General features: G+C 64.6%; 1 protein-coding gene across 1 annotated transcript; it reads left to right on the top strand.

The window, feature by feature from the left end:
- Positions 1–4,773: 4,773 nt before the first annotated feature.
- FAM117A (family with sequence similarity 117 member A) lies at positions 4,774–26,828 on the top strand (the record flags this gene model as incomplete). The annotated part of the gene is made up of 8 exons (XM_039913640.1): positions 4,774–4,879; positions 15,686–15,855; positions 21,533–21,628; positions 21,927–22,037; positions 22,478–22,612; positions 23,161–23,356; positions 23,785–23,989; positions 26,013–26,828. Coding segments are annotated over 8 exons (1,296 nt in total), but the record flags the coding sequence as incomplete, so codon positions are not given.
- Between the last annotated feature and the right edge of the window lie 590 nt (positions 26,829–27,418).

Here is a 27,418-nt window from a genome sequence, read left to right as displayed (position 1 = left end):
TGAGTTCGACTCCCGGCTCTGCCACTTGTCAGCTGTGGGACTGTGGGCGAGTCACTTCACTTCTCTGTGCCTCAGTTCCCTCATCTGTAAAATGGGGATTAAAAGTGTGTGAGCCCCACGTGGGACAACCTGATTACCCCCTGTACCTCCCCCAGCGCTTAGAACAGTGCTCGGCACCTAGTAAGCGCTTAACAAATACCAACATTATTATTATTATTATTAAGCATTTACTATGAACCAGGCACTGCAGGGGAGCTGTGTGACTTTGGGCAAGTCACTTAACTTCTCGGTGCCTCGGTTAAATCAGAGGTCATGGGTTCGAATCGCGGCCCTGCCAATTGTCAACGGTGTGACTGTGGGCAAGTCCCTTAACTTCTCAGTGCCTCAGTTCCCTCATCTGTAAAATAGGGAGGAAGACTGTGAGCCTCACGTGGGACAACCTGATTACCCTGTATCTACCCCAGGGCTTAGAACAGTGCTCGGCACATAGTAAGCGCTTAACAAATACCAACGTAATTATTATTATTATTATCTGTAAAATAGGGAAGAAGACTGTGAGCCTCACGTGGGACAACCTGATTACCCTGTATCTACCCCAGGGCTTAGAACAGTGCTCGGCACATAGTAAGCGCTTAACAAATACCAACATTATTATAATAATAATGTTGGCATTCAATAAGCACTTACTATATGCCCAGCAGTGTACTAAGTGCTGGAACAGATACAAGATAATCAGGTCGGACACAGTGCCTTTCCCACATGGGGCTCACACCCTCGATCCCCATTTTCCAGATGAGGTCACTGAGACACGGAAGTGAAGGGACTCGTCCGAGGTCACACAGCAGCAGCAGACAAGTGGCAGAGCCGGGATCAGTAATAATAATAATGATGATGGTATTTGTTAAGCGCTTACTATGTGCCAAGCACTGTTCTAAGCGCTGGGGAAATACAAGGTGATGAGGTTGTCCCACATGGGGCTCACAGTCTTCATCCCCATTTTACAGATGAGGGAACTAATCAGAACCCAGGTCCTCCCGACTCCCAGGCCCGGGCTCTACCCGCTAGGCCGTGAGAGACCGCGGTGGGCACCTGAGCCTCACGTGGGACCACCTGACTACCCTGTATCTACCCCAGCGCTTAGAACAGAGCTCGGCACATAGTAAGCGCTTAACAAATACCAACATCACCCGCGACTCCGCCTCACCGGCAGAAACCGAACCCCCGCCACGGGCAGCTGAGGAACTGCCAGGATGGCGGACACCGCGGCGGTGGGCAGCCGAGGCGGTTCTCAGGTGGCAGAACCCGAGACCCTTTGGCAGGCAACTGAGGCACCGTCTGGGGGGCAGACAGAGAGACGCCGTGGCGGAGACCGAGACGGTACGCAGCGGGCAGGCGACATATTTATTATTTAAGTAGCAGATCCCGAGGAGGGCAACTGAGGCACCCTTTGGGGGGCGGATGCTGCGGCGGGCAGCTGAGATACTGGCATCCGTCGAGGTGGGCAGCCGAGGCACCGTCAGGGTGGCTTTCATTCATTCATTCATCCATCCAAGGGTATTTATTGAGCGCCTATCGTGTGCCGAGCACTGTACTAAGCGCTTGGGAAGTACAGTGCAGTGATAAACAGCTTACAGTCTAGAAGTGGCAGACGCCGAGACACCGCGGCGGGCGGCTGAGATACTGTTTGGGTGGCGCGCGCTGAGGCCGGGGCAGCTGAGGCGCCGTTCGGGTGGCGGGCACCGAGGTGCTGCAGTGGGCAGCTGAGGAACTGCCAGGGGGCGGCTTCAACAGGCCCAATATAATCATGTTGGTATTTGTTAAGCGCTTACTCTGTGCAGAGCACTGTTCTAAGCGCTGGGGGAGATACGGGGTCATCAGGTCGGCCCACGTGAGGCTCACGGTCTTCCTCCCCATTTTGCAGATGAGGTCACTGAGGCCCAGAGAAGTGAAGGGACTTGCCCACAGCCACCCAGCTGACAAGTGGCAGAGCCGGCATTCGAACCCATGACCTCTGACTCCCAAGCCCGGGCTCCTTCCACTGAGCCACGCTGCGTCTCAGCAGCGATATCCGCCCCCAGCCCGGCAGCCTGGAAGCAGCGTGGCCTAGAGTCAAGAGCCCGGGCTTGGGAGTCGGAGGACGTGGGTTCTAATCTCGGCTCCGTCGCTTGTCTGCCGTGTGACCTGGGGGAAGTCACGTCACTTCTCTGGGCCTCAGTGACCTCATCTGGAAAATGGGGATGAAGACTGTGAGAGTCCCAAATGGGACCACCTGATGGCCTTGTATCTACCCCAGAGCTTAGAACAGTGCCTGACACATAGTAAGCGCTTAACAAATACCATCCTTATTTATTATTATTATTATTATTATTAAGGCAGCCACTCGGGCAAAATAGCATCTGCCAGAGGGGGGCCTGGACTCCCTTTTTCGTGAAGCGGCATAAGAGGGGAGAGCACTGACCCGAGCCCCAGGATGAAGGAAACCTACTGTCTCGCTGTGTGACTTTGGGCAAGTCGCTGACTCCCTCTGGGCCCCAGGACACGTGGAACCTTCCGCCTCGGCGTGTGACCTTGGGAGAGTCACTTACCCTCTCTGGGCCTCAGTTTCTCCATCCATAAAACGGGGAGGACAATCGCGGCCTCGCCCTACCCTGGAGGAACGGCACGAGGACGAATGGGCGCCTAATAGCCGGGTGAAAGTGCTCAGACCTCTAAGGAAGAAAGGCATAAACAGCATTGGGGAGGCAGCGCGGCTCAGGGGAAAGAGCCCGGGCTTCGCAGTCAGACGTCACGGGTTCGACTCCCGGCTCGGCCACTTGTCAGCTGGGTGACTGTGGGCGAGTCACTTCACTTCTCTGGGCCTCAGTGACCTCATCTGTAAAATGGGGATTAACTGGGAGCCTCACGTGGGACAACCCGATGACCCTGTATCTCCCCCAGTGCTTAGAACAGTGCTCTGCACATAGTAAGCGCTTAACCAATACCAACATTATTATTATTATTAAAATTCCCCCCAAGGTCTGAAAGAGAACAAAGCTCGGGAGGCATTTAGATCCTGGGCTTATTCTTTCCCTCCCGTGGGGAGGTTGGCCCGTCTCAGGGCTGTTGGCCCAGGCTCTTGGCGAAGGTGTTTGGCTATTTCTTGCTGGTTTACATTTTTTTTTTCAAGAACAAAGTGGGAGAAGGAATGATTTTCACACCGCAGGGGACCCCGGCCCCGCTGAATGAGGCCCGCCATTCTGGGGACGGGTCCCATCCTGGTTCGCGAGGGTTTGAGGTTTTGTATGATCTGTGTCCCCGACAATCTTCTTTTATTGGCTTCAGCGAACGGCGGGCCAATCTCGTTCTTGGCTTTGCCGCGTACGCAAGTCACTGAAATCCCTTCTTCTGACCCCCAAACCCGCCCCCCCGAAACACCACACCGACTCGGTCGAATTTAGGAAGAGTAGCTGAGACGCTTAACCAGCGGGCCGGGTGACCTTGGGCAACTCCTCGACTTCTCCTTTCCTCATTCCTTTCGGGGACTGGCACCGGCCCAGCCCGACTTGAAAATGGAGAAAGAGCACCTCACGGTCTCCCGGGCCAGTGCGGTAGAAGCATTTAACCAATAAAAAAGATAATAATGTCGGCATCTGTTAAGCGCTTACTATGTGCAGAGCGCTGTGCTAAGCGCTGGGGGAGATCCAGGGTCATCGGGTGGTCCCACGTGAGGCTCACCGTCTTCATCCCCATTTGACAGATGAGGGAACTGAGGCCCCGAGAAGCCAAGTGACTTGCACAAAGTCACCCAGCTGACAGGCGGCGGAGCGGGGATTCGAACCCATGACCTCTGACTCTGAAGCCCGGGACCTTTCCACCGAGCCACGCTGCTTCACACGCTGCTGTGTGTCCTTGGGTAAGTCATTTCACTTCTCTGGGCCTCCGTCGCCTCATTCATTCAGTTGTGCTTACTGAGCACTCGCTGTGTGCGGAGCACTGTACTAAGCGCTTGGAATGAAGAACTGGGCAACAGAGAGAGACAATCCCTGTCCAACACCAGGCTCACAGTCTAGAAGCGGGGAGGCCGACAACACAACAAGGCGAGAAGCAGCGTGGCTCAGTGGAAAGAGCCCGGGCTTGGGAGTCAGAGGTCATGGGTTCGAATCCCGGCTCCGCCACCTGTCAGCTGGGTGACTTTGGGCCAGTCACTTCGCTTCTCTGGGCCTCAGTGACCTCATCTGGAAAATGGGGATTAACTGTGAGCCTCACGTGCCTGATGACCCTGTCTCTCCCCCAGCACAGTGCTTAGAACAGCGCTCTGCGCATGGTGAGCGCTTAACAAATACCACCATTATTAACCCAGGCCCGGGCCGGAGCTCCTTCCCCCGTGACGTCATCGGTACCGAGTGGAAGGGGGCCCGACAGGCCCGTGACGTCACTCCCCCCTCCCCCCCGGCCGACCCGCACGCGCTCTCCTCCCTCCCCCACCCCCCTCCCCGCGGGGCCGACCTCCCTCCGCGCGCTGTGATTGGTGGCCGCCGGGGGGGGGGCGGGCCGAAGGGTCGGGGAGGGAGGAGGCGGGGAGCGACGGCGGCGGCGGCCAATGGGCGTCGAGCCAGGGCGCGGCCTCTGAGGCGAGCGGCGCTCCCATTGGCGGGCTGGCGGGCCAATGGGCGCGGCGGGGCGGCGCGGGGCCCGCCCCCGGAGGGCTGATAAGGCGGCGGCGGCGGCGGCGGCGGGTCCGGGGGGAGGGGGCGGATGGCGGCGGCGGCGGCGGGGCCGGGGGTCCGGGCGGCGGGGCCCGGGGGGCGTCCGGGCTCCCCGCGGGTGGGCGGCCCGCAGCCCCTCCGGGCCACCGTCCCCTTCCAGCTCCATCAGCGCCGCGACGGCGCCGCGCGCCCAGGTCAGACCCCGCTCGCACCCTGCGCCCCACGTCCCGCCCCGCCCCTCCCCCCAGCCCCTCAGCGGGGGGAGGGGGAGGGGACCGTTGGCCTCCCCCCCCCGGCCCCCCCGGCCCCTCCAGCGCGCGCACTGCTGCGCTACAAGTTGTGCCCGCGCGAGGCCTAGGCCCATCCGCCTTCCTCCTCCTCCTCCTCCTCCTCCTCCTCCTCCTCTTCCTCCTCCTCTTCCTCCCCCTCCCCCCCCCGCGGGGCCCCCGGAGCGCGGCCTGCCCTAAGCGCTGCGCGCCTCACCCGCCTTCTGCTCGCTGTCGCCCTAACGCCCATGGTCGCCTGCGGTGAGCGCTCACTACGGGCCCGCCGGGGCTATGGGATGAGCGCCCACTACGTGACCGGCACTGCAATGGGATAAGCGCTCATTACGTGCCCAGAAGTGCTATGGGATGAGCACTCATTACGTGCCCGCCAGTGCTATGGGATGAGCGCTCACTATGTGACCAGCACTGCAATGGGATAAGCGCTCACTACGTGCCCGCCAGTGCTATGGGATGAGCGCTCACGACTTGCCCGGTAGTGCTATGGGATGAGCGCTCACTACGTGCCCGGTAGTGCTATGGGATGAGCGCTCACTTACGTGCCCGCCAGTGCTATGGGATGAGCGCTAACTATGTGACCAGCACTGCAATGGGATAAGCGCTCACTACGTGCCCGCCAGTGCTATGGGATGAGCGCTCACGACTTGCCCGGTAGTGCTATGGGATGAGCGCTCACTACGTGCCCGGTAGTGCTATGGGATGAGCGCTCACTTACGTGCCCGCCAGTCCTATGGGATGAGCGCTCACCATGTGACCAGCACTGCAATGGGATAAGCACTCATTACGTGCCCGCCAGTGCTATGGGATGAGCGCTCACTATGTGCCCAACACTGGCATTGGATAAGCGCTCACTATGTGCCCAGCACTGGCATGGGGTAAGCGCTCACTACATGCCCGGCAGTGCTGTGGGATAAGCGTTCATCACGTGCCCGGCAGTGGTATGGGTTAAGCGCTCACTATGTGCCCGGCAGTGCTATGGGTTAAGCGCTCACTATGTGGCAGGTAGTGCTATGGGTTAAGCGAGCACTATGTGCCCAGCAGTGGTATTGGATAAACGCTCACTACGTGCCCAGCAGTGGTATGGGATAAGCGCTCACTATGTGCCCATCAGTGTCATGGGATAAGCTATTGGATAAGCGCTCGCTATGTGCCCATCAGTGGTATGGGGTAAGCTATTGGGTAAGCACTCAGTATATGCCCATCAGTGGTATTGGATAAACGCGGACTACATGCCAGGCAGTGGTATGGGTTAAGTACTCACTACATGCCCGGCAGTGGTACTGGATAAACGCTCACTACGTGTCCAGCAGTGGTATGGGATAAGCGCTCACTCTGTGCCCGGCAGTGGTATGGGGTAAGCTATTGGATAAGCGCTCACGATGTGCCCGGCAGTTGCAGGAGTTAAGCGCTCACTATGTGGCAGGCACCGGGACGGGTTAAGCGCCCACTCCGTGCCAGGCACCGTACTAAGCGCCGGGGTGGATCCAAGCTAATGGGGTCGGACCCGGTCCCCGCCCCACGTTGGGCTCGCGGTCTTTCATCCCCATTTGACGGGTGAGGAGACCGAGGCCCGGAGAAGTGACGTGACTGGCCCAGGGTCACACGGCGGACCAGTGGAGGGCCCATCTCCTCCAGGGAGCCTTCCCTGACTGAGCCCCACTTTTCCTCCTCTCCCGCTCGCTTTATCGCACCCCCCTCCCAGCCCCACGCCACCTAAGACCGTTTATGTCATTCATTTATTTCTTCTAATGTCCGTCTCCCCCTCTCAGCTGTTGGCGGGCAGGGAATGTGGGGCTTATCCTGTCCTCTTGCCCTCTCCCCAGTGCTTAGTACAGTGTTCTGTACCCAGTAAGTGCTCAGAGAATCGCGCCGATTGTATCGTCCTCCCCACAGCGCTCGGTACCGTCCTTTGCACCCAGTGCCCCGAAAATACTGTCGATCAATCGCGTTTGGTGCTTACCTTGTGCGGAGCGCTCTACTAAGCGCTCGGGAGAGCGCGATGTGCACCGCCGAATTAACGCTCACATTCCCGGCCCGTCGTCGGTGGATGGTCTTGTCCTTCCCCAAGCCCTAAGTGCTCAAAATATTCCACTGAGTGTGGAATACGGTGCTCCCCACACGGTAGGTGCTCAAAAAACGCCACCGATGGATGGTCTTGTCCTCTCCCGAGCGTTTAGTACAGTGCTCCGCACCCAGTAGACGCTCAGTAAAGGCCGTTGATTGGTGTAGGCGCCAAGGATTCCCCCGCACCCCCGATCCAAACACGATTCCGAGTCTTCCCATGAGATTAGCTTGTCTCTACCCCACTGTTTAGTGCAGTGTTTGGCACGTGGGTGCTTAATAAGTAGCATTATTATTTTATATTGTACTCTCCCCAGTGCAGGGCCTAGTGGATAGGGGCCAGGCCTAATAATAACGGGATTTGTTAAGCACTTACTCCTTAAAGGCACTGGGGCCCAGAGGCTGTGGGTTCTAATCCCCACTCCCCCACTTGTCGGCTGTGTGACCTCGGGCAAGCCGCTTCACCTCTCCGGGCCTCAGTGATCTCGTCTGTAAAATGGGGATGAAGACCGTGAGCCCCACGTGGGGCAACCTGATGACCCTGGATCTCCCCCAGTGCTCAGAACGGTGCTCGGCACATAGTAAGCGCTCAACAAATACCATTATTATTATTATTATTATGAGACTGGGACACAGAGAACTGATCGAGCAGCTGCATTTCTCGGCCCAGATTAAGGAGCCCCCGGGCTATCCCCGGTTCGGACCGTGAGCCCGTCGTTGGGCGGGGATCGTCTCTGGTGCCGAATTGTCCATTCCAAGCGCTTAGTACAGTGCTCTGCCCATAGGAAGCGCTCAGTAAATACGAATCGAATGGATGAATAAAATACTATTGGATGAATGGATGAATCTCCCCCCGCCCCCCAACTTCCCTCCGAGGGGAAGAGCTCGTGGCGGGCAGGGAATATATCTGTTGTATTGGACTCTCCCAAGTGCTTAGTACAGCGCCGTGCACAAAGTAAGCGCTCGATAAATGCGATCGAACGAATGAACCTACTCGCCCTGTTTCCCCTCCACGTGCTAGACCCAGGCAGCCTTGTATTCAATAGTATTTATTGAGCGCTTACTATGTGCAGAGCACTGGGCTAAGCGCTTGGGATGAACAAGTCGGCAACAGATAGAGACGGTCCCTGCCGTTTGACGGGCGCACGGTCTAATCGGGGGGCGGGTGTCAGCCCTAGTAATAAGAATTGTGGCATTTGGTAAGCACCTACTCTGTGCCAGACGCTGGACGTCAGCGCCGCGGGGGATACAAGCAGCGGCAGCGTGGCTCGGTGGAAAGAGCCCGGGCTCGGGGGTCGCGGGTTCGAATGCCGCCTCCGCCACGCGTCTGCTGGGTGACTTAGGGCGAGTCACTTCACTTCTCTGGGCCTCAGTTTCCTCATCTGCACAACGGGGATTGAGGCCGCGAGGCCCTTGTGGGACAGGGACTGCGTCCAACTTGATCTGCTTGTACCCACCCCAGTGTTTAGTACGGTGCCTGGCGCGTAGTAAGCACTTAACAAGTACCGTGATTATTATTAGTAGTAGCAGTAGTAGCGGGGAGACGGACAACAGAACCAGTAGAGAGGCATCAATAGCATCCAAATAGATGAATTATAGGGAGATATACATGATTAATAAAATAAATAGGGTGATAAATAGCAAGTACAAATAGACACCCCAGTGCCGTGGGGCGGGAAAGGGGATAGAGCAGAGGGAGGGAGTCGGGGCGATGGGGAGGAGGAGTGGAGGAATATATTATTTATCACCCTATTTATTTTGTTAATGAGGCGTACATCCCCTTGATCCTATTTATATCGATGCTGTGGTCCGGTTTTTGTTCTGTTTCGCTCCGCCGTCCCCCGTTTAGGCCGTGAGCCCGCCGTGGGGCAGGGATGGTCTCCCTCTGTTGCCCGGTCGTCCATTCCAAGCGCTTAGTGCAGTGCTCTGCACCCAGGAAGCGCTCAATAGATAATACGATCGAATAAATGCAGAGCACCCGTCTGCCGTGCGACCCTGGGCCGGTCACTTCTCTGGGCCTCAGTGCCCTCCTCTGGAAAATGGGGATGGAGGCCGTGAGCCCCACGGGGGACGGGGACCGGGGCCAACCCCATCTGCTTCATCCACGCCGGCGCTTAGTACGGTGCCTGGCGCGGAGTAAGCGCTCCACAAATGCCATTATCGCTGTGTGGATGGAGGCCGGGCTCGGGAATCTGGGATTAGAACCCAGACCTTCTGACTCCCAGGCCCGGGCTCTAACCCTGGTGCCACGCTGGGTCTCAGAAGAGATCTCCGGACTTAGGAAGCGCTTTCCGACCTACCCGGGGCCAGATTCCATCGTCGCTTGCCCGACGCTTAGAACGGTGCTCGGCACATAGGAAGCACAGTATTATTAAACTCCCATTTCGATCTGATGGCACCGTCCAGGCACAATAAGCGCTCGATAGTAATAATAATGTTGGCGTTTGTTAAGCGTTTACTATGTGCCAAGCACTGTTCTAAGCACTGAGGTCGATACAGGTAGAGAAGAGAGGAAGAGGTAGAGAAGCAGCGTGGCTCAGCGGAAAGAGCCCGGGCTTTGGAGTCAGAGGTCATGGGTTCGAATCCCGGCTCGGCCGCTTGTCAACCTGTCAGCTGTGTGACTTTGGGCAGATCACTTCTCGGTGCCTCGGTTCCCTCATCTGTAAAATGGGGATGAAGACTGTGAGCCCCAGGTGGGTCAGCCTGATTCCCCTGTGTCTCCCCCAGCGCTTAGAACGGTGCTCGGCACATAGTAAGCGCTTCACAGATCCCAACATTATGATTATTATTATTACAGGGCCATCGGGTTGTCCCATGTGGGGCTCCCGGTCTTCATCCCCATTTTCCAGATGAGGCGCAGAGAAGCGAAGCGACTTGCCCCAAGTCGCACAGCTGATAAATGGAGCCGGGATTAGAACCCACGACCTCCGACTGCTCTAAAGAGACGCCGCGATAATCATCGTCGTCATTATTATTATTTTGGCGATGGGATCTCTCCCCCTGTAGGCTGCAAGCTCACCGTGGGCTGGGAGTGTGCCCGATGATGGCTGTACTCTCCCAAGCGTTTAGCACAGGGCTCCGCACACAGCTCTCAAATGATGGATTGAGGATGATGATGGGGGCGTTAAATGCCGAGTACGTGGCCGGCGCTGTTCTCAACTCGGGGCAAGATAGAGCTTTTATCAGGTGGGACACGGCGAAGCTGGAGGGAGGAGGATTTAATCTCCGTTTCGCAGATGAGGGAGCGGAAGCCCGGAGAAGTGAAGTAATAATAATAATGTTGGGATTTGTTAAGCGCTTACTCTGCGCAGAGCGCCGTTCTAAGCGCCGGGGGAGATCCAGGGTCATCGGGTGGTCCCCCGTGGGGCTCCCACTTTTAATCTCCATTTTCCAGATGAGGTCACTGAGGCCCAGAGAAGTGAAGCGGCTTCCCCAGACTCACACCGCTGGCAGGCGGCGGAGCTGGGATTCGAACCCACGACCTCTGACTCCCGAGCCCGGGCTCTTGCCACAGAGCCCCGCTGCTTCTCGTCCATCCCCCATTTTCCAGAGGAGGGAACGGAGGCCCGGAGCAGGGAAGTGTCTCGCCCAAGCAGACAAGTGGCGGGGCCGGGATTAGAACCCAGGTCCTTCTGAACCCCCGGACCCAGGCTCGGCTGCTTCACGTGCAGCTGGTAACGCCCGGCCCGGGGGGTCCGCGGGGAGGACAGGTCGGCAGCGGAGGGCTTTTCTCAGGGTCTCTCACCCCCTCGCCCCCGGCCTGGGAGCCGGGACGGCGCCCGCCTGCCCCCCAACCGGATTCCGGACGCTCTGAGCCTGCGGGGCCGGGGAGGGAGGGGCTCTAAATAATAATAACAATAATAATAATTAATAATGATGACGATGGAGGTATTTGTTAAGCTTTCACTCTGTGCCAGGCACTGAACTAAGCGCTCGGGAGAGTACAATGCAACGCAGTCGACAGACACGCTCACAGTTACCTTCCGGTTAAATGATATAATAATAGTCATCATTTGGTATTTAAGCGCTTACTATGTGCCAGGTGCTGGACTAAGCGCTGGGGTGGACACAGTCCCCGTTCCACATGGGGCTCGATCCCACTTTAATAATAATAATAATAATGTTGGTATTTGTTAAGCGCTTACTATGTGCAGAGCACTGTTCTAACCGCCGGGGTAGACACGGGGGAATCAGGTTGTCCCACGTGGGGCTCGCAGTCTTAATCCCCATTTTACAGATGAGGTCACTGAGGCACAGAGAAGTTAAGTGACTTGCCCACAGTCACCCAGCTGACAGGTGGCGGAGCCGGGATTCGAACCCGTGACCTCTGACTCCAAAGCCCATGCTCTTTCCACCGAGCCACGCTGCTACTCTAATACTAATAATGTCGGTATTTGTTAAGCGCTTACTATGTGCCGAGCACCGTTCTAAGCGCTGGGGGAGATGCAGGGTCATCGGGTTGTCCCCCGTGGGGCTCCCAGTCTTCATCCCCATTTTCCAGATGAGGTCCCCGAGGCCCCGAGAAGCGAAGGGACTAACCCACGGCCTCCCAGCGGACAAAGCGGCGGAGCCGGGATTAGAACCCGTGACCTATGCGGCCGCCCTTGTCTTCATAATAACGGTGGTGTTTGTTAAGCGCCTACTATGAGCCGAGCACTGCTCTAAGCGCTGGGGGAGATACAGGACGACCGGGTTGTCCCCCGGGAGGCTCACAGTTTTCCAGATGGGGTCACGGAGGCCCAGAGAAGCGAAGTGACCTGCCCACAGTCACCCAGCCGGCAAGTGGATTCGAACCCGTGACCTCTGACTCCCAAGCCCGGGCTCTTTCCACTGAGCCTCGCCGCTTCCCATTTTCACGCCGCTTCGCGTTGCGGTGCCCTCTCTCCTGGCCCTCCTGCACGCCCCTCCCCAGGGAGGCCCGGGGCAGGGCGGAGACCGGACGGACGGACGTGCCGGCCCGAGGCCAGTCCGCTTGGCCGGTCCTTCCGGGATGTCCTTGGGCCGGGGAAGAGGCCACGGGTTCGAGGGCCCCCCGGCCCGCGGCGAGGCCCCGTCCGGCCGGAAGGCGGCAGGGTTTGGTGTGGGGGTCCCGGGCCGGGGGCCACCACCTCAGCCGTCTGCCCCCGTGCCCGCCCACGCCCGGGCTAAGTCGCCTCCTTGCCACCCTGGGGATCTGAGCTGGCAGAGGGGGGGGACGGTGGCTTCTTAACTCCTTAATTAACGTTGGTATCTGTTAAGCGCTTACTATGTGCCCGAGCACTGTTCTAAGCCCCGGGGGAGACACAGGGTCATCGGGTGGTCCCAACGTGAGGCTCCCAGTCTTCGCCCCCATTTTACAGATGCGGTCACTGAGGCCCAGAGAAGTGAAGCGACTCGCCCACAGTCACCCGGCTGACAGATGGCAGAGCTGGGATTTGAACTCATGACCTCTGACTCCCAAGCCCGTGGTCTTTCCACCGAGCCACGCTGCTGCTTCTAATTAATTAATGTTGGTATTTGTTAAGCGCTTACTATGCGCAGAGCACCGTTCTGAGCGCCGGGGTAGGCACGGGGGAATCAGGTCGTGTCCCAATCTCCCAGTCTTAATCCCCATTTTACAGATGAGGTCACTGAGGCCCAGAGAAGTGAAGTGACTCGCCCACAGTCACCCGGCTGACCGGTGGCCGAGCCGGGATTCGAACCCATGACCTCCGACTCCAAAGCCCGGGCTCTTTCCGCCGAGCCACCCTTTGGGCAAGTCGCTGAACTTCTCGGTGCCTCGGTTCCCTCATCCGTAAAATGGGGATTAAGAGCGTGAGCCCCACGTGGGCCACCCCGTTTCCCCCGTGCCCCCCCCCCCCCCCCAGCGCTCAGAACAGCGCTCGGCACACAGTAAGCGCTTCACAGATACCAACGTTATTATCGTCTGTGAAAAAACGGGGATGAGAGCGTGATCTCCCCGGGGGACAGGGACGGTCTCCAACCCGATCAGCTTGTATCCAACCCCAGCGTCTAGAACGGTGCTCGGCACACACAGGAAGAGCTTAACGAGAAGCAGAATTGTCGTGGTGGTCCTTCCCCGGGCCTCAGTTCCCTCATCCGTAAAATGGGGATTGAGACCGGGAGCCCCACGTGGGACAGGGACCGGGTCCGACCCGCTTTGCGCCTGTCCACCCCGGCGCTTAGTACGGTGTCTGGCACCTCGCCGGTATCGCGTGAACGGCCTGACCTGGTAGACGGAGCCCGGGCCTGGGAGTCAGAAGGGCCCGGGTTCCGATCCCGGCTCCGCCACGGGTCTGCTGTGTGGCCTTGGGCGAGTCACTTCACTGCCCTGTGCCTCGGTTTCCTCATCTGGACAGTGGGGATGAGAGTGGGAGCCCCAGGCGGGACAGGGTCTGTGTCCAACCTGCTTAAGTTGGATCTACCCCAGTGCTTAGAGCAGTGCTGGGCACACAGTCAGCACTGAGCAGCCACTGTTATCAGAAGCAGCGGCGCGGCCTAGTGGGCAGCGCACGAGTCAGAAGGGCATGGGTTCTAATCCCGGCTCCGCCCCTTGTCTGCTGCGAGCCGTCCCGGGGGGGCACGACCTGGGCGCTTGCGCCGGATAGCGGACGTCGGCCTTCCCGTCGTCTCGCGCGGGGTCCGGCCCGCCGGCCCCAGGGCGGGGAGCACCCCGCCTCCACCCGCCCCCCCCCACCCCCCCTCCTGCCCCCGGGCCCGGCCCCCGCCAGGTGCCCGATAAAGCCCCGGGCCGGTAGACGGGACGCCCCACCCTGCCCGCCCCCTGCCAGGCTCGGCCCCCCCCGCCACCCGCCGCCTCGGTGGCCCCCCAAAACTCACCCCGGGCCCTCCCCGCGCCCCCCGCCTCCCGATCCCCGGAGAAGCAGCGTGGCTCAGTGGAAAGAGCCCGGGCTTGGGAGTCCCGGCTCTGCCGCTCGTCGGCTGGGTGGCCGTGGGCCAGTCGCTTCGCTTCTCTGGGCCTCAGTTCTCTCATCTGTCAAATGGGGATTAACTGGGAGCCTCGCGTGGGGCGACCCGATGATCCTGGGTCTCCCCCAGCGCTCAGGACGGTGCTCTGCACCTAGTGAGCGCTTGACAAGTACCGACATTATTATTATTATTATCCCGGGCGGTGGAGACGGCCGTGACTTCCCTGGGGGCTTTTCCTCTCCCCCGTCCCTGCCCGGGGGGCGGCCGGGCCCGGCCCCCCCGCCCCCCAAATCTCCCCTCAGAGCGACTGCTGGGCCCCGCCCCCGCCCCCCTCGTTGCGTCCCCCTGCGTCATCCCCATTCATTCAGTCGTACTTAGGGAGCGCTTCCTATGTGCAGAGCACCGTACTGAGCGCTTGGAACGGACAGTCGGGCAACAGAGAGCGAGACCATCCCCGCCCAGCGTCGGGCTCACGGTCCAGTCGGGGGAGACCCACCGCGTGACCGCCGGACCGGGTCCAGTCCGATGCCCCCCGCCCCCTCGGAGGAGCGGCGTGGCTCAGTGAAAAGAGCGTGGGCTTCGGAATCGGAGGTCATGGGTTCGACTCCCGGCTCTGCCGCTCGTCGGCTGGGTGACCGTGGGCGAGTCACTTCGCTTCTCTGGGCCTCAGTGACCTCATCTGGAAAATGGGGATTATCTGGGAGCCTCGCGTGGGACAAACTGATCGCCCTGTATCTGCCCCAGCGCTTAGAACAGTGCTCGGCACATAGTAAGCGCTTAACAAATAGCAACGTTATTATTATCCCCCCCCCCCATCCCTGCTGCGGGACCGCTGGCCCTATTCATTCAATCACATTGAGTGAGCGCTTACTGTGTGCAGAGCTCTGTACCGAGTGCTTGCCCGGCACTCCCCCCCCCCCCCCCGCCACTTTAATCGTAATAATAATAATACTGATGATCGCATTCGATAAGCGCTTACTATGTGCCGAGCACTTATCTAAGCGCTGGGGGAGATACAGGGTAAACGAGGGTTTCCCACGTGAGGCTCCCAGTCTTCATCCCCATTTTCCAGACGAGGTCACTGAGGCCCCGAGAAGTGAAGCGACTTGCCCAGGGTCCCCCGGCCGACAGGTGGCGGCGGCGGGATTGGAACCCATGACCTCTGACTCCCAAGCCCCCGCTCTGGCCACTGAGCCACCCTGCGTCTCTAATGACGAGGGTATTTGGGATGAAGACCGGGAGCCCCAAGTGGGACGGCCTGATGACGCTGTATCTCCCCCAGCGCTTAGAACGGTGCCCGGCACCTAGTAAGCGCCTAACAGGTACCAACGGTGTGGTGGTTATTTGTCGAGCGCTTACTGTGCGCCGAGCACCGTGCCGAGCGCCGGGGAAAGTAGACCGCCACAGGAAACGGGGCCCTTCCCCGCCCGCGAGAGGCTGGGGGTCTCGGGCGGGGGGGGCAAGGGCCCGGGCCTGGGAGTCAGAGGTCACGGGTCCGAATCCCGGCCCCGCCGCTCGTCGGCTGTGGGACTGTGGGCGCGTCGCTTGGCTTCTCTGGGCCTCAGCGACCTCCTCTGGAAAATGGGGATGAAGACCGGGAGCCTCACGCGGGACCACCCGATGACCCCGGGATCTCCCCCAGCGCTTGGAACGGTGCTCGGCACAGAGTGAGCGCTTAAATACCGAAACCAAAAAGGCGTGGAGGCAGGCGAATCAAATGCCCGGTGTGTGCCCCGTCTCCTCCAGCGGGCACCCCCTGTGCCACGGCAGCGGAGAAGCCCGGGTGCCGCCCTCTCCCGCCCCGAGTTCGACGCACCTTCTCCCTGGACACCATCCTGGGCTCCTACCTCCTGGGCCAGTGGCCGCGAGACGCCGACGGCCCCGGGCCCTGCTGCGTCAACGACAAGGCCACCCAGGTACGGAGGGGGCGGCCGGGCGGGAGGGCCCCGGGCGCGAGGGCGCGCCGGCACCGACCGGATTAAGAGGGGATTCCGGCTGGCGTCGGCGGAAGGGTCCCGGAAGGCTGCCGGGAGGCGCCTCCGCTCTAGACCTCGCGCGCCTCTAGACCTGGAACCTCGCTGTGGGCGGGGAGCGGGGAGCGGGTCTCTCCGCTGCGCTCTCCCCCGCGCTCGGCGCGGCGCGCCGCGCGCCCGGCGCTGCGTAAATGCGACGGACCGACGGGGGGGGGGACTTGGAAGACGGGGCGAGCCGGAGGGTTTGGCGGAGGATGGCCACGGAGGGTGTTTTGGACCCGGGGAAGGATGGGAGCGAGGGGGTGGAGACGGGAGGGCCCCGGCGCGTGCCGAGCGCTTAGGGCGGCGCTCTGCGCGCGGTCGCTGGTCGGCTCCTTGGAAGCGAGGCGGCTTAGTGGCCAGAGCCCAGGCTCGGGAGTCGGAAGTCACGGGTTCTAATCCCGGCTCCGCCACCCCTCGGCCGTGCGACTCGGGGCGAGTCGCTTCGCTTCTCGGTGCCTCAGTTCCCTCATCTGTCAAATGGGGATGAAGACCGGGAGCCTCACGGGGGACCACCCGATGACCCCGGATCTCCCCCAGCGCTTAGAACGGCGCTGGGCACATAGGAGGCGCTTAACAGATAACAGCGGTATTATTGGGAGTCACAGGTCGTGGGTTCCGATCCCGCCTCCGCCCCTTGTCAGCTATGTGAGTTTGGGCGAGTCACTTCCCTCCCCCGGGCCTCGGTGACCTCATCCGGAAAATGGGGATGAAGACCGGGAGCCTCACGGGGGCCGACCTGATGACCCCGTGTCTACCGCGGCGCTTAGAACGGCGCTCGGCACGCAGTGAGGGCCTAACAAATACCGTCCTTACTATTATAATTACGTTTTCTAACTCCACTGTATTCATTCATTCATTCAATGGTATTTATCGAGGGCTTACTATGTGCAGAGCACTGGACTAAGCGCTTGGGATGAACAAGTCGGCAACAGATAGAGACGGTCCCCGCCGTCTGACGGGCTTACGGTCTGATCGGGGGAGACGGACGGACGAGGACGATGGCGATAAACGGAGTCGAGGGGAAGAACGTCTCGTAAAAACCGATGGCGACTGAATAGAATCGAGGCGATGTACGATTCATTAACAAAATAAATAGGGTGACGAAAATACATACAGTCGAGCGGACGGGTACGGTGCCGTGGGGATGGGAAGGGAGAGGGGGAGGAGCGGAGGGAAAAAGGGGAAAATGAGGCTTTAGCTGCGGAGAGGTAAAGGGGGGATGGCAGAGGGAGTAGAGGGGGAAGAGGAGCTCAGTCTGGGAAGGCCTCTCGGAGGAGGTGATTTTTAAGTAGGGTTTTGAAGAGGGAAAGAGAATCGGTTCGGCGGAGGTGAGGAGGGAGGGCGTCCCGGGACCGCGGGAGGACGCGGCCCGGGGGTCGACGGCGGGACGGGCGAGACCGAGGGACGGCGAGGAGGCGGGCGGCGGAGGAGCGGAGCGTGCGGGGTGGGCGGTGGAAAGAGAGAAGGGAGGAGAGGTAGGAAGGGGCGAGGTGATGGAGAGCCTCGAAGCCTCGAGTGAGGAGTTTTTGTTTGGAGCCACTGTATTGGACTCTCCTGAGCGCTCAGTACAGCGCTCTACACCCGGTAGACTTTTAAGGACAGGGATGGTACCTAGGAATTTTTGTTGTTTCTCCCAGGGGTTTGACACGGCGCTCTACACACAGAAACCCGTCAGCTCCTCGAGGGCCGGGGATCTCGTCTCCCAGTTTCACCGTCCTCTCCCCGGCGCGCGGTACGGTGTCCGCCCCGTAGCGAGCGCCCCTCGATGGATCGATCGGGAGAGTCCGTTGAGACCTCGCTGTGTGCAGAGCACTGGGCCCGGGAGGTGCGTCCTAGCGGCTGAGAGCCCGGGCCCGGGAGTTGGAAGCGGCGCGGCTCAGTGGAAAGCGCACGGGCTTGGGAGCCGGAGGTCACGAGTTCGAATCCCAGCTCCGCCACTCGTCAGCCGGCTGACCGTGGGCGAGTCACTTCCCTTCTCTGGGCCTCGGTGACCTCATCTGGAAAACGGGGGTGAAGACCGGGAGCCCCCCGTGGGACAACCTGATTCCCCTGTGTCTACCCCAGCGCTCAGGACGGTGCTCTGCACGTAGTAAGCGCTTAACAGATACCCACATTATTATTATTATTATTATTATTAATAAGGACCCGGGTTCCGATCCCGGCTCCGCCGCCGGTCCACTGGGTGACCTCGGGCGGGTCAGTTCACTCCTCCGGGCCGCGGTTCCCTCGTCGGTAGAGTGGGGATCGAGAGCGGGAGCCCCACGTGGGAGGGGGGCCGCGTCCAGCTCGAGCTTAGGACGGCGTCCGGCACGTAGTTGTGCCGGAGGCCGAGGCGGGGGTGGGCAGGGCCCCCCGGCGCGGTCCGGGGGAGCGGGGCCGGGCCGGCGGGGAGGCGGCCGCGGCGTCCGGCTGTCGGGACGCCGGCTCGACCCCGGGCGGCGGGAACGGCCAGCTGCCCGCGTCCGGTTCCCCGTCCGACCCTCCCCCCTCCCCGCTTTTCCTGGCCTTGGGTGGCTGGGGGTGATGATAATGAGGGTGGTACTTGTTAAGCGCCTACGATGACGACGGCGAGGTGGGGAGGGGGCCCGGCGAGATGCCGCCAGCGCGGCTCCGGGGTTAAGAGCCCGGGCTCGGGAGCCGGAGCTCATGGGTTCGACTCCCGGCTCCGCCACTCGTCAGCCGGGTGACCGTGGGCGAGTCGCTTCGCTTCTCCGGCCCTCGGTGACCTCATCTGGAAAACGGGGATGAAGACCGGGAGCCCCACGGGGGACAACCTGATCACCTTCTATCCCCCAGCGCTTAGAACGGTGCTGTGCACGTAGTAAGCGCTTGACAGATACCACCGTTTGAGAAGCAGCGTGGCTCAGTGGAAGGAGCCGGGGCTTGGCGGTCGGAGGTCGTGGGTTCGAATGCCGGCTCTGCCACTCGTCAGCCGGGTGACCGTGGGCGAGTCGCTTCGCTACTCCGGGCCTCGGTGACCTCCTCTGTCAGATGGGGGTGAAGACCGGGAGCCTCACGTGGGCCAACCTGATCACCCTGTCTCTCCCCTGTGCTCTGCACGTAGTAAGCGCTTAACAAACACCAACGTTATTGTTATCTATTATTACCCGCCCAAGGTCGCCCAGCAGACAAGTGGCGGAGCCGGGATTGGAACCCCGGGCCCTTCGGAGGGCCAGGCCCGGGCTCCATCCACGAGGCCGCACCGCTTGGTCACCCCCCGCCCCTGGGAAAACTCTTGCCGGGGTGGCCAGCTCCCACCCCCTACCCTCAGCTGAGCGGCCGGGGCCGGTAGTAATAATAATAATAATAATAATCGTAACGTTGGTATCTGTTAAGCGCTTGCTACCTGCCGAGCACCGTCCTGAGCGCTGGGGGAGACGCAGGGGAATCAGGTTGTCCCACGTGGGGCTCCCGGTCTGCATCCCCGTTTTCCAGATGAGGTCACCGAGGCGCCGAGAAGCGAAGTGACGCGCCCACGGTCGCCCGGCCGACGAGTGGCCGAGCCGGGATTCGAACCCGTGACCTCTGACTCCCAAGCCCGGGCTCTTGCCACTGAGCCACGCTGCTTCTCCGAGGCCGGGGTGGGGCGGGCGGGCCCGCGGGCGGCGGCCCCCGGCGGTTGCGGGCACCGCCTCCCTTTCTGCCGCGCCGAGCCCGCTGCCGTCGGGTCACCGGAGAGGAAGCGGGCCCGGCCCGGCCCGCCGCCCACCACCGCAGTGACGGCTTCGAAGATCCCGGACCTATCTGTAATTTATTTCCGTTAGGTGCCTGTAATAAGAACCGTGGGCTCCGTGGCCGAGCGCTCGCCGCGGGCCAGGCGCTGTGCTGAACGCTGGCATGGATTCGGGAAAATCGGGGCGGACGCCGTCGCCGTCCCACGTGGGGCTCACGGGCTTCATCCCCATTTTCCAGATGAGGGAACTGAGGCGGCGAGAAGTGAAGGGGCTGGCCCGAGGGCACCTAGGGGACAGGTGGCCGAGCCGGAATTAGAACCCGGGTCCTTCTGACTCCCGGGCCCGGGCTCTCTCCATGATGCTCCTCTCTTTCCTTTCTTTCTCTTTCTGGTATTCGTTAAGCGCTCACCGTGTGCCGAGCACTGTTCTCGGGCAGGGCGGGACCCCGGGGGGGCTTCGGCCAGACTCAAGCCCCCGTCGAGAGGCCCGGCCTGCCGGGTGCCCGGGGCTTCCCCATCCCTCTGAACCGACAGCGATCGATCGAAGCGCGTGCTAGGCGCAGAACGCTGTCCCGAGCTCTCAGAGGAGCAGTGTGGCTCGGTGGAAAGAGCCCGGGCTGAGGAGTCGGAGGTCGCGGGTTCTAATCGCGGCTCCGCCACTAATCAGCTGTGTGACTCGGGGCAAGTCTCCTCTCTGAGCCTCAGTTCCCTCCTCTGTACAATGGGGATGAAGACCGCGAGCCTCCCGTGGGACGACCCGATTGCCCCGTGTCTCCCCCAGCGCTTAGAGCGGTGCTCTGCACAGGGTAAGCGCTTAACAGATATTATTATTATTACCGGGAGAGTGCAGTACAATGGACAAGTTCCCTGCCCCCGTCAGGCTTGCAGTCAGTCAGTCAGGGGTGTTTACCGAACGCCTACTGCCCGCAGAACACTGTACCGAGCGCCCGGGAGAGATCACAGTAGCGTCGCTAGGCACGATCGCTGCCCACAGTGATAACAACGATCGTATTTCTTAAGCGCCGACTATGTGCCGAGCACCGTTCTAAGCGCCGGGGGGGAGGTTGTCCCACGTGGGGCTCCCCGTCTTCATCCCCATTCTCCGGATGAGGTCACCGAGGCCCAGGGAAGCGACTCGCCCGGGATCAGAACCCACGTCCTCCGACTCCCGAGCCCGGGCTCTTTCCACCGAGCCGCGCTGCTTCTCGAGGAGCCGACGGTCTCCGGGAGGATTCCGACCTGGAAACGTATTACCCGGAGGGGCCGAGACGGAGTCTAAAGATACGGACAGGAGCAGTAATAATCATAAGGGGACTCGCTGAGCGCTTACCGTGTGCCAGGCACTGTGCTGCGCGCCGGGGCGGGTACGAGGAGATGGCGTCGGACGCGGTCCCCGTCCCGTCTTCCAGCCGAGGCGACCGAGGCCCGGAGGAGTGAAGCGACCCGCCCCGGGTGCCAGCGGGCAGGCGGCCGAGCCGGGATCAGAACCCGCGACCCCGTGACTCCCGAGCCCGGGCTCTTTCCGCGGCGCCGGGGCGAACATCCACCGACGAGGGCGGAGACGGATCGGAACGGAGAGAGCGCGGCCACCTCGGGCGGTCGGTCCCCGCTATTTATCGAGCGCGTCGGGCGCGCCGAGCGCCGCGCTAAGCGCTTGGGGGGGGGGGTACGGTGCCGCGGAGATGGTAGAGACGGTCCCCGCCCACGACGAGCCGCCGGTCTAGGGCGGGTCAGCCCCGGAAACCTTCCCACGGTTCCTCCGGGGATCATCCGTTCCTACGTGTCGAGCGCCTCGCCGTGTGCGGAGCCCTGTACCGAGCCCCCCGGGGGGGGCGGATCGGGCCCTCTCCCGCTCGCCGGCGGGGCGGGGGTCGGCCCCGCCGCTCACGGTCGCTCGGCCCGCAGACCCCCCTGTCCTGGCCCGAGATGGACAACGAGAAAACCAGCTCCCGCGCTCACAAGCGTTCCGCGTCCTGGGGCAGCACCGACCACCGCAAAGAGGTACGGCCCCCCCCCCCGGGGCCCGCGGGGCGTCCGGGCCCCCTCCGCCGGCCCCGCGGCCCCCCCGGGCCCGTCCCTCCGCCCCGTCGGCCTCGCCCCACCGGGCAGCGTGCTTCCTGAAGTTGGGAGACGGCTCCCCGTTTCGCCCTCCCGCCGCGAACCTCCCCGGCTCGGCGGGGCGGGCGGCCGCCCGCCGGCCGCCCCTCCCCGCCTCGCGCGCTCGTCCCCCGGCCCGTGGCGGCGGCGTGGGGGGCCCCCGGCCCACCCGCTCTCCCCCTCCCCGCTTCCGGCCCCTCAGGTCGCCAAGCTGAGGCAGCAGCTGCAGAGGACGAAGCTGACCCAGAGCACCAGGGAGAAGGGGCAGAGCTGCCCGCTCCAGGGCGACCACTCCGTGCAGGCCGCCGGACGGGTGAGTCCGGCCGGCTCCGCGCCGGCGCGGGGCCCTCGGGGGTCGGGCCGCCCAAGCGGCGTGCCGGGGCGGTCAGGGCGGGGGCCTGGGCCTCGGCAGGTCGCGGGTTCTAATCCCGGTTCGGCCACCGGCCCGCCGCGGGACCTCGGGCGAGTGACCTGGCTCCTCCGGGCCTCGGTCCCCTCACCCGAAGAGGAGGATCGGGCCCGTGAGCCCGCCGCGGGACGGGGACCGCGTCCGACCCCGTCCGCCCGTGTCCGCCCCGGCGCCCGGTACGGTGCCCGGCGCGCGGCGGGCGCTCACCGGACGCCGCGGCGTGTCGTTTTCGAGTTCCGCGTGCGAGGGGGCGGGCGGCCGGCCGCGGGGGCCCCCCGAACCCGCCCCGGCCCCCCCCCCCCCCGGCTCTCCCGAGCTCCCCGCGTTGGGCCCGTGTGTCCTAGATGGCGACCCCGGGCCTCCCCTCGGGGTCCCCCGTCCTGCGCCTCAGCCCCTGCCTGCACCGGAGCCTGGAGGGGCTGAACCAGGAGCTGGTGGAGGCGTTCGTGACGGAGCAGGGCGACAACCAGCTGCTCAGGGTGAGCGGGGGGCCCGGGGGGCCTGGCGGGGAGGGGCCCCGGGCCACCCCCGCCTTGGGTCTCCCGGGCTGAGCGCGGCGGTCCGGGGCCCCGAGGGACGAGCCCGGAGGGGAGGGGCCGCGAGGAAGGACCGGGGAGGGGTCCGGGGCCCCGAGGGACCCGACGCCGAGGGGCGGGGCTGAAACGGATGAGCGGAGAGGCGGGGGGCCCGGGGGGGACGAGCGGAGAGGGGCCGGCCGAAGGGATGACCGCGGGCGCGGAACCAGAAGGGATCTCCAGGTGACCCGCGCCAGGGGCCGGCTCGGGCCCCCCACCCCGGAGCGGCCCCTGGCTCGTCCGTGGGCCGACCCCCCGCCCCCGCCCCGGGGCGCGTCGGCGTCAGGGGTCGGGTGCGGCCGGGACCCCCGACGGACAGCTCGCCCCGGCCCGGCCCCTCCCACCCGTTACCCCGACGGGGGGCCGGGCCCCTCCGCCCTTCCCCTCTCCCCCTCGACCCCGAGCCGGGCGCCCGCGGCTCCCGCTCTTGACGTTCCCGCTCCCTCCCGCAGATCCTGGACGTTCCGGACGGGCACCGGGCCCCGGCCCCTCCCCACGGCGGCTACGGCGACCCCGCGCTCCTGCCCCTGGAGCCCGGTAGCCCCTCCCCGGCCACCGCCCGATCGCCCCCCCGCGCCCCCGGCCGGGCCACCCCCGACGGGCCCGCGGGCACGACGGAGGGTGCCGTGCCCGACGCCGAGGAGAACGGTGAGCGGCCCGGCCCCCCCCCCCCCCCCCCCCGCCCGTCCGTCCCCAGCACGGCCGAGAGGCCGTCGCCCCCCGGGAAGACCCCCGTCCGAGCCGAGAGCGGCGCCCACGGCGGGGGCGTGAGCGATCGCCGGCCGGGCGGACAGCGGGGACGCCGACGGGGAGCGGGGATCCAGAAGGCTTCCTGGGGGTGGCGGCCTGGCACCACGCTAAGGGGGAGGCCCAGAAGATGACGTGGGGTGGGGGGGGGGGACACGTTCGTTCAGTCGGATTTATCGAGCGCTCGCCGTGTGCAGAGCGCTGTACTAGGCCCTCAGCTGCGGAACCGGCGAGGAACCGAGGCCCCGCGGGAGCTCGGGATTCCCGTCGCGTCCCCCCCGGCTCCCGGGGCCCTCTCCGGGTCCCTGAGGGCTCCGCTCTGCTTCCAGATCCTCCTCCCCCTCCTCCTCCCGCTCCCGCCCCTCCACCCGCCCTCCCCGCGGGCGGCGCCGGCGGGGTCCCGGGCGCCCGGGAGCCGGGCAGCCCCTCCCCGGTCCCGGCCTCGGCCTCGTCGCCCCGCCCCAATCACAGCTGCGTCTTCAAGCGGGAGCCGCCCGAGGGCTGCGAGAAGGTCCAGGCCTTCGAAGAAGCCACGTGAGTGGGAGCCTCTCTCGAACCCGCCCCCCCGGATCCCTCCTCCCCCCCGGCCCCCGGCGTGCGGCCCGCGTCTCCCGCCTCCCCGGGGTCGCCGAGGCTCGGATCCAGGGGTCCCCCTGGCCAGCGAGGCAGATTCCTCCGGGCCCGCCGGTGGGGCACGAGGAGGACGCCCGAGAGCCGACCCCGCCCCGCCCGGGGCCCACCTGGGGGCGTTGGGCGGGTACCGGGCCGGCCCCGCGAGGTGTAGAGTTCGGGCGTAGGTGTACGGAGAGGCGGCGTGGCCCGGCGGGAAGGGCCCGGGCTCGGGAGTCAGAGGTCGTGAGTTCGAATCCCGGCTCTGCCGCGGGTCAGCTGTGGGCGGGTCACCCCTCGGGGCCTCGGTGACCTCATCCGGAAAACGGGGGTGAAGGCTGGGAGCCCCGCGTGGGACGACCCGACTCCCCTGGGTCCACCCCAGCGCTCGGAACGGTGCCCCGCACGTAGTAAGCGCTTAACGGATACCGGCGTTATTAGAGCTGCCGTCCGGGCAGCCGGCCCCCGGTCACCCGTAGCCCGCCCGGGAGGCCGGAAACCCCTCCCCGCGGGGACCCCGGCGCCTGGGAGGGCGAGGGGGCGACCTCCTCGACTCCTCATCGCCCCGGCCCCCCAGAGAGCCGCCGGCCACCATCCCTCGCCCCCCGGCCGGTGACCTAGTCGTCTCCCCCACCCCCCCCCCACCCCGTCGGTCCTCCCCGGTCGGCGCGTCCGTCGGGCCCGACCCCCGGCCGGCCGGTCTGGCCTATTCGCTGAGCGTACACCGTGCGCGGAGCGCCGTACCGGGCGCTCGGGAGAGCGCGCCGCGACACCACGCTGTTAGCATCTGGGAATCGAAGCGCCTCCTTCCTAGGTGCCGGGCACCGTACCGCGCGCCGGGGTGGATAGCGACAAATCGGGTGGGGCCCGGTCCCCGCCCCCCGCGGGGCTCCCGGTCTCCGTCCCCCGTTTTGCGGACGAGGTCGCTGAGGCCCGGAGCCGTGAAGCGACTTGCCCGGGGTCACGCGGCGGACGGGGGGGCGGAGCCGGGACGGGGACCCATCCGACGCCCGGGCCCCGTCGGCCGCGCCGCGCCGCCTCCCCGCTCCCGGTGGGCTTACGGTCTAGGGGAGGGGCAGCCGTAGAGAGCCCGGGCCGGGGCGTCAGAGGACGTGAGTTCTAATCCTGACCCTGCCGCCCGTCCGCCGCGTGACCATGGGCGGGTCACTTCACCTCTGGGCCTCACTGGCCCCATCCGTCAAATGGGGATGAAGACCGTGAGCCCCGCGTGGGTCGACCTGATCGCCTCGTCCCTGCCCCGGCGCTTGGCACATCCTATTATCGCCGTTGACGAAGCGCCGGTAGACGCCGTGCGCTTGGCTTGCCTCCCTCTCCGTCGGGGATTTACTCCCTCGACGTGTGCGGGGGCGCCGTACCGAGCGCCCGGGAGAGGACGACACGTCCCCTGCCCCCGCGCCAACCCCCCTCCCCACCCCCCGCCCCCCGCCCCGATGCCCGCAGGGAGGGGTGACGAGAGAGACGCCGCCGGGTCCACGCCGAGCCCGGGGAGAGGACCGAGGGGGAAGGGGGCGGGCAGAGCCGGCCCCGCCGACGTCCCGGGGGTTGCAGGGGGAGGGAGGCGGACGGGCCGGGGGGCCGCGGGGGGCTTCGGGCCGGGGCCGCCCGTGCTCCCGCCGGACTGGTCCCCGGCGGCAGGCGGGACCCCCCCCCCCGACCAGGCGCTCGGTCTGACTCCGGTGTCCCCGAGGCCTCCGCCCCGACCGGCCACGCCGGGCTCCCTTGGGCGCGGATCGCTCCCCGCCAACCCCGTCCTGGGCCTGGCCCGCCGTGCCTCGCCCTCCTCCTCCGGGCCGGCCTCTCCCCCTCCGCCCCGGGCCTCGCCCCTTCCGCCCCAGACCTGCCCCTCTGGCTCCCGCCACCCCTGACCCGGATCCTCCCGTCTCTCTGTCTCTCTGTGTCTCTGTGCGTCTCTCACACCGACCCGCAGGTCCCCCGGCCCCGAGCAGGCCTTCCTGCCCTCCTGCCCCGACAAGAACAAGGTCCACTTCAACCCGACGGGCTCGGCCTTCTGTCCCGTGAGCCTGGGGCGGCCGCCGTCGCGCGGGGCGGGCTTCCTTTTCCGCGGCGGCCCGGGCCCCGGCCCCGGCGCCTTCCTGGCCGCCCCCCGCACGGACCCGGAGCCGCCGGCCCTGGCCCGCCCGCCCTGGCAGCGTCCCCCGCAGGCCGAGGACGCGGCGCTCTTCCACAGCTCCCTGGTGGTCTGAGGGCCGGGGGGGTCGGGGGGGCCGGGGGAGGGGAGCCCGACGCCCGCGCGTCCCCTCCCGGTCGACCGGCCGGCGGGGTCCGGCGCCTCGCCGCCGGGAAGCCCCCCGCCTCCGGGCCCGGGACTCCTCCGAGGGCCGGCGCCGCTTGCCTCTCTGGGTCTTCAAGCACTTTGCTTCCCCTTCCCCGCCCCGGCCCCGGCCCGTAGGCGCTCGACCCGCCGCCCGCCCCGGGGGGGGGGGGGGCGCGAGGCCCGGCGGGACGGTCCGGGCCCCCCGCCCTCACCCGCCACGGCCGCCCGCCTCTCTCATCCCCCCCGCCCCGACCTCCTCGGGCCCCTTCGGGGGGCCGGCGGCGGCGGGGGGCCGCCCCGCTCCCCCCCGACCCCGGCGTCCCCCGGAGGAGGCCGAGCGGGACCCCGCCCCCGTGCCCGCCCGGTGGGCGGGCGGTGCCCGCGGGACGTTCGCTCCCCGCCTCCGCGCGGGACCTGGTCCCCCGGGGTCGGGGCGGGGAGGTGGTCCGCGGCCCCCCGTCCCCCTCCCAGCCGGGTCCTTCGGGGGGGGGGGGGGGGGCTGGGGCGGGGAGGGGAGGGGCCGTGTGGGCTCCCGGCCGGAGCCCTCTGAGTCGTATTAGAGAGACGCCTATTCTTGTATCCGGGTAGAGACTCTATTTTCTCCCAGAGACACTATTTTTGCAGCTGTCTGAAGTTTGTACGTTTCCCGAACCGCAAAGCTTACGAAAGCCAAGGCTGAGAGGACCGTTGGCCGTTTCCTCGCCTCCTCGTGTTTCCGGGACCTGCTTCTGCAGACCTCGGTGTTCATAGGAAAATAAACGAACCTTCCCGGCAGCCGGCCCCGCCCCGTCTTTGAAGGGGGGCGGCGGGGGCTCGGTGGGAGCGGGTCGGGGCCGAGACCCCCACCCCCCCACCCCGGGTTGGAGAAGCGGGGGTCGGAAGGGGGTGGGCCGGGGGGATCCCTCACCCCGTCGCCCGGCCCCCGGGGAGGACGGGAGGGGAGGCGGGCGCCGAGAGGAAATGGCAGCCGCGGCGGGCACGGGGGAGACGCCCACGCCCGAGGCCTCCGCCCGGAGGGCGAGATGCCACCCGGCCCCCTCCTCCGGGCTGCCGTTCGT

This window comes from Ornithorhynchus anatinus, chromosome 11 (assembly GCF_004115215.2).
Source record: "Ornithorhynchus anatinus isolate Pmale09 chromosome 11, mOrnAna1.pri.v4, whole genome shotgun sequence".
In the NCBI taxonomy this organism is placed as follows: Eukaryota; Metazoa; Chordata; class Mammalia; order Monotremata; family Ornithorhynchidae; genus Ornithorhynchus; species Ornithorhynchus anatinus.
The sequence above is the reverse complement of the archived record's forward strand: the minus strand, read 5'-3'. Positions and strand labels throughout refer to the sequence as shown.